The sequence below is a fragment of the Psammomys obesus genome, unplaced genomic scaffold (assembly GCF_907164565.1).
Source record: "Psammomys obesus unplaced genomic scaffold, mPsaObe1.curated_primary_1811, whole genome shotgun sequence".
Classification (NCBI taxonomy): domain Eukaryota; kingdom Metazoa; phylum Chordata; class Mammalia; order Rodentia; family Muridae; genus Psammomys; species Psammomys obesus.
This window is the reverse complement of record NW_026596095.1, coordinates 22,655,657-22,667,845: the sequence shown is the minus strand read 5'-3', so window position 1 is coordinate 22,667,845 and position 12,189 is coordinate 22,655,657. Positions and strand designations below refer to the sequence as shown.

Here is a 12,189-nt window from a genome sequence, read left to right as displayed (position 1 = left end):
CACACACACACACACACACACACACACACACACACACACACACACACTACTTCATCCCATATCACACCTTCGATCTCTGAAGCTGAATGCACTCTTCACCAGCCTGCTGTGACTTTGCTTGGCATCACAAGCTCATGGACAAACCATTAGGGGCAGCAGAGTTCACAGAGCAGGTTCAGGGAGGGAATGGCCTCTTTGGCCCAGCTCTCCTTGGGGTAATCTGATTCTTCAGGCTTTGCGATTTCCCAGTCCCTCTCCACTCAGGCATTGATTTCTCTCACACAAAGAAACTCTTACAATTTCTGTTTCCATTCCTCCACTGAGGTGCATCTGGGCTGTTTCCAGCTTCTGGCTATTACAATAAGGCTGCTACAAACATGGTTGAGCAAATGTCCTTATTGTGTACTTGAGCCTCTTTGGCTCAAGTACATGCCTAGGAGTGGTATAGCTGGATCTTGAGGAAGCGCTATTCCTAGTTGTCTGAGGAAGCACCAGATTGATTTCCAGAGTGGTTGTACAAGTTTACATTCCCACCAGCAGTGGAGGAGGGTTCCCCTTTCTCCACAACCTCTCCAGCATGTGTTGTCACTTGAGTTTTTGATCTTAGCCATTCTGATGGGTGTAAGGTGAAATCTTAGGGTCATTTTGATATGCATTTCCCTTATGACTAAGGATGTTGAACATTTCTTTAAGTGTTTCTCTGCCATTCGATATTCCTCTATTGAGAATTCTCTGTTTAGCTCTGTATCCCATTTTTAATTGGATTACTTGATTTGTTGCTGTTTAACTTCTTGAGTTCTTAATATATACTGGATATTAGTCCTCTGTCAGATATAGGGTTGGTGAAGATCCTTTCCCAATCTGTAGGCAGTCGTTTACATCTACACAATGGATGTGTAACAATAAAAAACTCAGCAATAAAAAACAAGGAAATCATGAAATTTGCAGGTAAATGGTGGGATCTGGAAAAGATCATCCTGAGTGAGCTATCCCAGAAGCAGGAAGATGCACACGGTATATACTCACTCATATAGACATATAATATAGGATAAACCTACTAAAATCTGTACACCTAAAGAAACTAATCAAGAGGGAGGACTCCTGCTAAAATGCTCAATTCCTATCCAGAAAGGCAAAGAGGATGGACATCAGAAGAAGGAGAAAAGAGGGAACAAGTCAGGAGCCTGACACAGAGGACCTCTGAAAGTCTCTGCCCTGCAGACTATCAATGTAGATGCTGAGACTTATGGCCAACCTTTGGGCAGAGTGCAGGGAATCTTAGGAAAGAAGTGGGAAACAGTAAGATCTGGAGAGGACAGGAATTCCACAAGGAGAGCAACAGAACCAAAAAATCTGAGCACGGGGGTCTTTCCTGAGACTGATAATACAACCAAGGATTATGCATGCAGATAACCTAAGACCCCTGCACAGTGTAGCCCATGGCAGTTCAGTATCCATGTGGATTCCTTTATAACAGGAACAGGGACTGTCTCTGACATGAACTGCTTGGCCTGCTCTTTAATTACCTCCCCCTGAGGGGGAAGCAGCATTACCAGGCCACAGAATGCAGCCACTCCTGATGAGACCTAATTGACTAGGATCAAAAGGAAGGAAAAGAAGTCCTCCCCTATCAGTGGACTTGGGGAGGGGCATGCATGAAGAGGGTGGAGGAAGGAAGGGATTGGGACAGGAGGAGGGAGGGAACCACAGGGGGATACAAAGTGAATAAAGTGTAAATAATAAAGAAAAAAAAAGGTATTCACCACAAAAAAAAAAATAAAGAAAGAAAGAAAGAAAGAATGAAAAAAAAAAAAGCACAATGCAATGAGACCAAATCAATTTTTAAAGCACTATAATCAGGATGTTAGAACTATCAACAAGAGCCAGTTTTGAATTTTAAAAAGTCCTAATTAAATATTATCCATAGTTGAAAAAAAAGAAAAGAAAAGAATAGAAACACTTACCAAGAGAGGACCAGGAAGGAGCCTGCCAGATATCATTTAACTGCCAATAAAGTGCCCCCATGGTGTGGCCATCTCCATCCACTATCTCGCTCCGGCTGCGCATGTAGAATTCAGTTTCTGTTTTGACACACTGGGCCTGCATCACCTGATTGGGGAGGTGTCACACACAGGTGTTATTGTCTGATGTAGGCTGTCTAGAGTTCAGAAATCACAGGCGTGGGGTTGTTTGTTTGCTCGCTCGCTTGCTTGTTTTTTAGAGTAAATTGGATAGAATAAAGAAGTAGACTTGCATTAATTAAGGATACATCATTTTTCTTAAATCTGGAGCTAGTTCCTTGGCATGAGAGAAAGTGTTGTCTACAACAGAGGTGGGGTGGGGGCTCAGTGCTTTATCTGTTATGACAGCAGGTGACAAAGGAAATAGAATGGTGTAAAAGCCAATGGCTGTGTAGGAAATGAAGGAAAACAAAAGCTATTATTCCAGAACAAATGCCATATATAGTCAAACAGCAGGTTATTTTGCAACAGCAAATTTTACAAGTACATTCATAGCTAAAACAACAACAACAAACTTTTATTAGAAAAAAGACTGTAAGGAAAGCATCACTGCTATGAGTAAATTATCAACCTCTATTTCCTAGTCAAACTAGCTTTTCACAACATGGTTTTGGATAATTAACCTACAATTTCTTACGGCTGTCGCTTCTCCATTTGTATTATCCAATTGCGTTATACCAACAAGTAAAGAGGCATGGGAAAACTCCAGGAAGGACCTTAATTACCACTGTCATCACTGGGAGACCGGTCCTTCTGACCTACTGCTGCTTTTACTGACACTGGACCTTGTGTCTTAGCTTGGATTTCTGCCGGGGGTGGTGTTTGGGAGCATCATGGATGATCAGAGACCCTGGAGACATGGTCAGGGCAACAAGATTTCACTCAGAGAACAGAGTGGCCTTCAAGCAGGGTGTGGAGCACCTCAGAAAGAGAGAAGGAAGCATTCCTGGCCACTAGAAAACTAAGTGCAGGTTACTTCTTTCTATAAACAACAAAGCTCAGATGGGGGAAGCGATTTTAAACTGTGGTGGGCTGGATGAGGAAGGAGGAACAATGAGGTTACTGCTTGCATGAGTCAGAGACACATTTTCCGGAAGAGTGAAGTCACGGTCATTCGCTAAATAGCAGGTATCCACAATACATATTACATGTTCGTGATGTGGAGACTCTTATCCAACCAAAACTGCAGATATACTTTGCCTCGTGCTGCTTACTGCCTTGTATAGAAGACAGGCCAATGCTGTGAGCTTGTGCGGTAAAGAGCAAAGAGCTCAGTACAAAAGTAAGGATTGTCCTAGTAGAACAGAACCTCCCAGCAGAGAGGACAGTGTGTGTGTGTGTGTGTGTGTGTGTGTGTGTGGTGTGTGCATGCTCACACATGCAGCCTGACTAAGAGCGGATAACAGATAGCTTATAGGCTACCTATAAGCCTGGAGTAATGAAAACATCTGGTAGGAACTCACATCCTGACCAGGAAGCCCTGGAAAGCATGGCAGAGTGCTGCTACACCCCAAAGCAGCTGAGGTCCTGGGCTGCTGTAAGGGGAAAGAGGGATGTGACTAACTTGCATTTCCAAAATGTCATTAGGATTTCTGAGCAGAGAGGGGGCCAGGGCAGGCTAGAGTGATCTAGGGGAGATGTCTCTGTGAAAGAGTGGCTGTGTGTTAAGCTGATCAAGACACAGCCTTCTCACTCTGAGCCAGCTAGCTGGGGACAATAGCACCTCAGCCAGACAGTGTGCCACAGGACAGCAAATCTCTGCAGCTAGCAGCACCAGTGACAGCCCAGAGTGACCACAGTGTACACTTGGAATGTGTCAGTCTAAAAATAACCTCAGAGGAGAGGAAATTAAAAAAAAAAATAGACCAAAGAATTTCTCTGTCAGTCAAGCTAACTTGAAGTTCAACTCAGGATCTCTAGCCAAGTTCCTTATGAAAATGCCATTCTTGTCTGAACTAAACAGAGTGGAATCTAGCTCCTTTGAGACTTTGATACCTACACACAGAGAATCTGGATCCCTGGAGTAAGCATCTGCATGTGTATTGAGTTTCTGTACCTAATCACTTAGTAATTTCCAGAATGTTCTATGAAGAGAAGCAGCCAAGAACTGAAATCTCAGTGGAGATAGAGGGGGAGGGGGCATAAGGTCTGGGGCCGGCATTAAATATCATTTTATGTAGTGAGAATTTTTGTTCCTGTTAAAACCCAGTGATGTTATGGGTGTGGGATACGGGGCTGCTTCACAGCAGGTGATTATGATTTGCCTCATGCACTAGCAGGGGGCGTGATCTTTGCCAGCTGCATATTGTTAATTCTGGGGACTCTGGAGAGGGTATAAATGCCAGAGGCCTGTGCCAGCTACTGTTCCCACTGTTGCTGCCCCCAGTGCTGCGTTTGCTATTGCTAGATTCCCGGTGGACTTGCCTCAAGGAACTCTATGTCCCTAATCAGCAATAAGTCCATAGAGGTCTATACCCCCATTTCCCCTCTAACCTTATTTCTCTCCTACCTAGTGCTTGAAGGTTGGAAGGGATTAGGGTAGAATAAAGGCACAAAGAAGTGGGGTGGTCATTGCTATTGCAGATATTCTATGGGGAACTTTTGAAGCTGTTTGCAGAAAGAGCCTGGAAGAGTTTGGAGGAATAGGCTAGGGACCTAATAAAGACCTAATAAGCAGTAAGCAGAGTTTAACGAGAAATTCTGGCAGCGACTCAGAAATCACAGTGCTGGTTGGAACATGGAAAGGAAAAACCAGGCTGATGAAGTTTCAGCCAGAAGTGAGATCTCTGTTGTGAATTAGCAGTGTTATGGCAAAGACCCTAGATGCACAGTGCCTGTGCCTGAGCCTTTGTGGACCCAGGCAGCTCATGTAGCAGAGAGAGCTCTAAGCAGCACAGCATCTGGTCCTCTCAAAGGCATCACTCACCGCCTAGTCCACATGTACAGATCTAGAACAAGGAGGGGCAGAGAAGCAAGATTTTTAAAATGACTGAAACTTGACCAGAAAAGAAACATGCACAATCTTTCGGTCAAAGATGTACAAGGAGTGGAAAAGAAGCCAAGCACACCCTACTGGAACAATACGAAAGAGATCTGACCCATCCCAGGCTCAGTAACACAGAAGTACAAATTCTGTTCAAAGACGTTCAAGGGAGGAGTCTTCTGAGAAGGGACTCTTGGGGTACTCTGCTCACTCCTGGATGCCTGTGGCAGTAGGACCTTCAGAAACCACTGCACCTGCGATCCCAGCAGCCCAGGGATAACTCACGCCAGCAGCAGACCTTGACAAGCCCGTGGGCCGCTGGCTTGGCAGACAGGCCAAATGCCCAAGTTAGAGTCGCAGGGGCTTCTAGTGAGGTTTCAGAGGAAACCGGGGGAGACCAGGCAGTGTGTTGGAAGGTCAGAGTCCCTGAAAGTAGCCCCTGATAGGGTCACACACGCACCTATGAGGCTGAAGCTGAAGTTACAATGGAGACCCTGGAAATCAGAATGAGCAAGGGAAGGTAACGCTCAGGTTCTTGGTAGCACGCGTCCAAGCAGAGAGCCTGGAAGCTGGGCGCTTTAGCACCTCATGTTTTCCCTGCTGTATGTATGTTTTCTTCCCTAGTTTTACATCTTATGTTTAAGCCTTTGATCCATTTTGGTTAATCTTATGTGTGGTGTGAAATAGGAGTCCACATTTACTCTTTGGCATTTGAGTATCTACCTGTTCCAGAACCATCAGTTCAAAATTCTAGCCTTGCCCCCATTTTATTGTCTTGGGGGTGGAAACTAGAAAACACTATAGAGGGGCCTCAAAAATTTTCAAATAGGGCCCCATTACAGTCTAACAGATACACTAGTAGGTTTAGATCCCAAAGAAATGAAATTAGTTTATCAAAAAGATACCTACATTCCAGACAAAATAGAATCAACCTAAGTGTCTTGTCAACAAATAAATAAGTAAGGGAAACATGGGGTATATATACAGCGGAAAGAAGAAAAGTCTATTGTCTGTGGCAATGTTAATTAACCTGGGGGATATTGCGTTAAGGTAAGCAAGCTGTGCTGGTTAGTTCTTGTCAACTTGACACAAACCTAGACATATCTGGTAAGAGGGAATCTCGGCTGAGGAACTGCCTCTATCATACAGGCCTGTAGGCAAGTCTGTGGGTCATGTTCTTGATTAGTGATTGATATGGGAAGGCCCAGTTTACTGTGGGTGGTGACACCCCTGCGCAGGTGGTCCTGCTGTTTTCTGAAGAGAGACAGAAGAGGCGTGGATGGAGGGTGGGGGTGGGAAGGGGGAAAGACGGACAGGAGGGAGGAGAAACTGCAATCGAGGGTATTCATTAATTAATTAATTAATTACAGGCTGAGCAATCTTCAGGGAGCAAGCCAGTAAGCAGTGCCCCTCCACAGCCTCTGCTTCAGCCTCTGCTTCAGCCTCTGCCTCCAGGTTCCTGCCCTGAGCTTCTGCCCTGACTTCCCTTCATGGTGAACTGGGACTGGGGCATGAAAGACAAATCAAACCTGTCCTCCTCAAGTTGCTTTTGACCATCTTGTTTTATCGAAGCAATGAAAACCTAACTAGAGCACAAGGAAACTGCAGAAAGGGAAACAATCTTAAAATCACTTACATGCGCAGTTTCATAAAGTTGAACCCATGGGAGCAGAGAATAGAATGGTTACCAGAGGCTGGGAGAAGGGAGATGATGATACTTATTTCAGTTAGGAGAAAGAAATTCAAGAAATCTGTTGTAGAAAACAATGACAATATTTAATAAGATCATAATTCATATCTCAAAAATGCTAAAAAAGCAGATTCAGTGTCGTTACCTCAAAAAAAAAATACTTTCACTACTGGCTCTGGCACTCCATGTGTGTCCCAGTCACTCTTCTTGCTTCTGGGGCAAAAGCAAAGTAAGGGAGAAAGGGTTTCTTTTGGCTTGCAGCTACCCCTCACAGCTCATCACAGTCGGTACGACAGCAGACGCTCAAGGCAGATGGTCGCACGCATCCAAAATCAAGAAGCAGAGAGTGATGGCTGCTTATGCTCACCATTTATACAGTCTAGCAGCCCAGCCCGGGAAACAGTACCACCAGTTCATGTCTTCCCACCTCAATGAATCAAGATAACTCCCCACAAGAATGCCCAGGGGCCAGTGTCACTCATAAGGTTGACAATTGAGATTAACTATTACAATGCACACACACACACACACACACACACACACACACACACACACACACACATATATATATATATATATATATATATATATATATCATGTTATCATGTTGCATTTCCTAAATATACACAATTTTATTTTCCAATTCAAGCAAAAACTTAATTTAAAAAATTTTATTAGCCATAGAGAGCATGTTCATTGCTAGGCTTCTGGTCTACTGATATATGCCACGCTCTTCTTTTTTTATTTAAATATAGTTTTCTTGTTAAAAATGTTTTATCTCATTTACATTTGTGTTTTGCTTCTATATATGTCTGTGTGAGGGTATCAGACCCCCTGGAATTGGAGTTTCAAACAGTTGTGAACGGCCACGTGAGTGCTGCGATTTGAACCCAGGTCCTTTGGAAGAACAGCTAGCACTCTTAACCACTGAGGCACCTCTCCAGCCCCTGTACCACACTCTGGATTGAGCAGCTTTAGAGTGAATGAATTTTAATATTCGAAGTATGAGTTCTCTAACTCTATTCTTCTTTTTTAAAACTCTGTTGACTATTCTGGATATCTTGTATTTCCAGACTGAACTGTGGGCCTGCATGCCCACTTCTCAAAGAGTAGTAGAAATATTGACTGACACTGAGTCAGTAAATCTACTCAGAAAGTGCTATCATCTTAACAAGCAAGCCCTCTGATTTATGAACACGGGGAGTTGTAATTATTATTTAATTCCCTTCTATAGTTTTTTTTTTGGGGGGGGGGCTGGGGGAGTTTTCAATGTGCCTGTTTGTTGAACCAGGTTTCTAAGTACAGATAGTCTCCAAATAACAGTCGTCTGATTTAGGATCCTTCAGTTTTGTAACAATGAAGGTAATGCGCACTCAGCAGAAACTGAGCCTCCGAGTTTGAATTTTTCCTTTTTCCGACACTAACACCCCGTGCTGCAGTAATCTCCTCCATGAAGCTACAACCACATGGGGTAAGGATGGTGAAGAAATGACTGATGGGTTGCAGCCTATTGTAGTGTTGGCTGAGCCGCGATGGTAGGCTAGGTGCTGTCCTAGTTAGCTTCAGTGGTTGACTCGGCATGGCATAGAGTCGTGTGAGAGGAAAGCCTCGACTGAAGACACGTCTCGGTCAGATCAGCCTGCAGGAACATGTCTGTGGGGACTGTCTCCATTATTTATTGATGAGGGAGGGCCCACGCCCTGACGGTGGCACCCATCACCGGGCAGGAGAGCCTGTGCTATATAAGAAAATGTGCTTGCTTAGTCTGAGCCTGTGAGAGGGCCGGAGTGAGCTAGCAAGCACCGTTGCTTCATGGTGTCTGCCTCAAGTTCTTGCTTGATTCCTGCCCTGGCCTTACTTTGCCAGGCCCACGCACCAGCACCACGCACCTTCACCTATATAAGAAGACTCTCTTCTTCTACATCAAACACCCTCGGGATCCCAGATGGGAAACAGGCGTCTTTAGAAACCTCTACTGCTGCTACAACACCCAATTTACCAATAAGTACAATTCATATCCAGAGAAAATACATCCCAATTACCCAATACCCGGGGATGGGTGAAGTAGAGAAGGTAATTAAGCAAACACTCCTCTAAGGTCACCGCCTCTCTAACATCTCACCTCCTAAATAATACAAACCTGGCGTTTCGTCTCCTCCTTCAGACTCTGATCTCAGCCTTAATGTCGCCTAACCTGGCCATTTTGGATATTGTTGGCTATGTGTCCCACCTGGGACCAACTCAGAACTACCATTGACAGCTTCTCCAGTGACCCTGTCAAATAGCCTTATCTTGCCATTCACCAGCTGCCCTGACTCTGGTGTTGCCACAACTGCCTACCTTTTCCATATCTTTGGTGGGGCAAGCTGTTTCAAGGCATCTGGGACACATTCTGTGGTAACATTATGTTCCTTAGACAGCAATGAAACTATAATCCTCAATACCTCATCTCAACCCCAATGCCCTACTGCTTGGAATACCTCAATTCTTTGTGGTACTCAGGTCTACCTGTTGGCTGGTCAGGAGTTTGCACACTGGTGCTCCTCTTCCCCAAGTTGTGGGTGACACATGGAAAAGAACCCTTATCAATTCCAGTTGTAGACTCAACATCTGCCTAGCATGATAAGAGGGCAATTCAAATCTTGCCTCTGCTGGCTTGTTGCAGAAATCACAGCAAGTATTGGAACCAGGACAGAGGGACCGGCCACTTCTATAACATTGCATTATCAGCTTTCTTCCCAGTTCATCCAGGATTTCCAGCGATCGGCTCAGACAATATTATCTCTTCAGGGAGAGATCAACTCACTGGCAGCAGTAGTACTTCAAAGCATAACAAAGATTAGACCTCCTCACGGCTGAAAAAGGTGGCCTTTGCCTCTTCCTCCAAGAAGAAGGTTGCTTTTATGTCAACCAGTTAGGTATAGTAAAAGACAAAATCCAACAACTCCAGACAGTGACAGAAGCGAAGGGAACAGCTGGAGACCTTTAACTCTTGGGCCTTAGAGAACCCCATATGGAAGTGGAGTCTGCCATTCCTCACAGCTCTCCTGCTCATCTTCATGCTTTTGCTTTTTGCACCCTGCTTTATAAGCTTCTTCTCTGCATTCCTCCAACAATAAATCCAGAAATGCTCTAACCAAACCATTCATCAGTTACTCTTACAGGTTTATCAGCCTCTGACCACAGAACCGGATTACAACAACTTTCCAATCTACCGTGATGGTGGGGACCAGCTGTACCCTGAGAATGACAATGCCCCTAATCAGCAGGAAGCAGCTTAAAGAGCACAAGTCACCCCTATCCCCTTCCCACCATCACTCCTCCTCCTAGTTCATTTTTTTTTTTTAAATAAACAGAAAAGGGAGGAATGATGGAGTTGGCAAACAGGCATCTCCACAGCCAGCTCCCAGGGGACCTGACAAGTGGAACATCAATCAGGCATCTCTGTAGCCACCTCCAAAAACTCAGGACCCTTCACCACCGTCATGACACAAGCATGTGTTTCCTGCGTATGATGCGCTGGATCACCTTATAAGAAGACCAGTCTCTCTCTTTCTCTCTCTCTCCCTCCCCCTCTCGCTCTTTCCCCTCTTTCCCTTTCTCTCTCTGTCTCTGTGACAGTCTCTGCAACCCCTTCCTCTCCCCTAATAAAACCTCCCATGTGGAACCTGACCCTTGGCGTGATTTATGAACCCGCCGTATAACTCCGCTGCATAATCCTAACAATTTCTGTAAGGCAAGTGGTACTATTTCCTCGTCCATTCCTAATTTGGACTCTCCACTCGACTTGTCCACCTAAAAATCATTCGTTTTGTTGATTATTCCAAAGAGCTAGGTATTGGCTTCACCTTTTCCAGTGTTCCAATAGGCTCTGGAAGTTAATAAGTCAACCAAATGCCTCAATATTGCACAGCTTCCCTTTTCTCAAGGTGGTGCAATATCACAGAGAGCTTAAAAACAGAAAGTTTGTTCTAGTCATTGACGAGTTCTTGAGTAAAATATTTCTGTTCTGAACTTCTGTCTCCTCAGGCATAGAATTTAATAGTGGCTGTAGCTGTAGCTCTCAGTAATAGAGGGCTTGCCTAGTGAACGCAAGGCCTTGGGTTTAATTCTCTCAATACTGTCAAAAAAAAAACTAACTAAAATGCACTTTACATTATAAACAGCTAATATGATGTCTGGAGATGTCAGACTTCTACAAGAAAAGGTTCAAAACATTTTGTGGTCAAGAATCAGACACTTAGAGGAAGGCTGATTGCCTGATAATTAAATCACATGATACCTAGAAAGGATTCTGATATATACCATGTGCTCTGTTAGTAATCAGTCAGTCCCTTCAGTGCAATAAACATACACTCATACACACACACACACACATCTTTTCTGTGATGCCTGGGATGGAACCCAGAGCATATTAGGAAAGTGCTGTACTACTGAGAAATACTTCTAGCTATAATTCATATACCTAATATGAGATAGCCATAATTAAGAACTTCTAAAAGACAAATAAGCAGAAACCTTGAATAAACACTTTACTATAAAAACTACCCAAGCAGTTAATAAATATATGTAAATTTGCTTTGACAGGTGATGGTGGCACACGCCTTTAGTCCTAGCACTCAGGAGGCAGAGATGGAAGGATCTCTGAGTTCAAGGCCAGCCTGATCTACAGACTGAATTCTAGGACAGCCAGGGAAACCCAGTCTCAGGAAAAAAACAAAGAAACAAACAAAAATCAAAAAAAGAAAGAGAGAACAGAAAAGGAAAAAAAAAAGAAAGAAACTGTGCTTAATCACATATTTTTATAATGTATTTGGTATGTTTGGGTCCTTTCCCTGCATGTATGTCTGTGTGTGCCTGGTGCCCACAGAGGCCAGAAGAAGGCATTAGATTCCCTGGAATTGGAGTTATGAGCAGTCATATGGGTGCTGGGAAATCAAACCTGGTTCCTCTAGGCGAGTGGTTGGTGCTCTTAACCACCTCGCCAGCTCTTTAATCTCATTTTCAACCAAGCAAGTGAAAATTAAAACCACTTAAGATGCACACCCACCAAAATTCTTATAATTAAAGACTGGCACCGCCAGCTGCTGAGGAGAGGGTAAGCCAGCTGGAACTGTAAAGCACTGTTAGACAAAGTGTCGCTTCGTTTGACCACTTTGGGAAAGTTTCTGACAGTTTCTGTCACAGCTAAATACTTGGCTTCCTTGGAAATCAGCTGCACACCCAAGCGAGTACACTTGTCTATAATAGTCATCTCAAATACTGCTCATAGCAGCGTTTCTCATAACGGCCTCCAGCTAGAGACAACATAAGGGTCCTTCAGGAGGAAAACTACACGCAATGGGATTTGTTCCACGGTAAAATCATCCAGAACAAAACAAAAGAATACACACTCATTGTGTCACCAACATAAGCAAGCCTCACACTCGGTATGTCGAGTAAGCAAACAGAGACCGTTCATGCTGAAATTTAGGTGTAGGGAGAGCTAGTCGAGG

General features: G+C 44.1%; 1 protein-coding gene across 2 annotated transcripts in view; it reads right to left on the bottom strand.

The window, feature by feature from the left end:
* Manba (mannosidase beta) overlaps positions 1-12,189 on the bottom strand; it is an 85,425-nt gene that overhangs the window by 14,409 nt on the left and 58,827 nt on the right. For both annotated transcript variants that reach the window (XR_008722596.1, XM_055628244.1), the window contains exon 14: positions 1,965-2,109. Coding sequence is in view for 1 of the 2 variants with exons in the window: in XM_055628244.1 (XP_055484219.1) it covers positions 1,965-2,109 (145 nt within the window). In the remaining variant the exon portion in view is untranslated. The remainder of the gene's footprint in view (positions 1-1,964; positions 2,110-12,189) is intronic.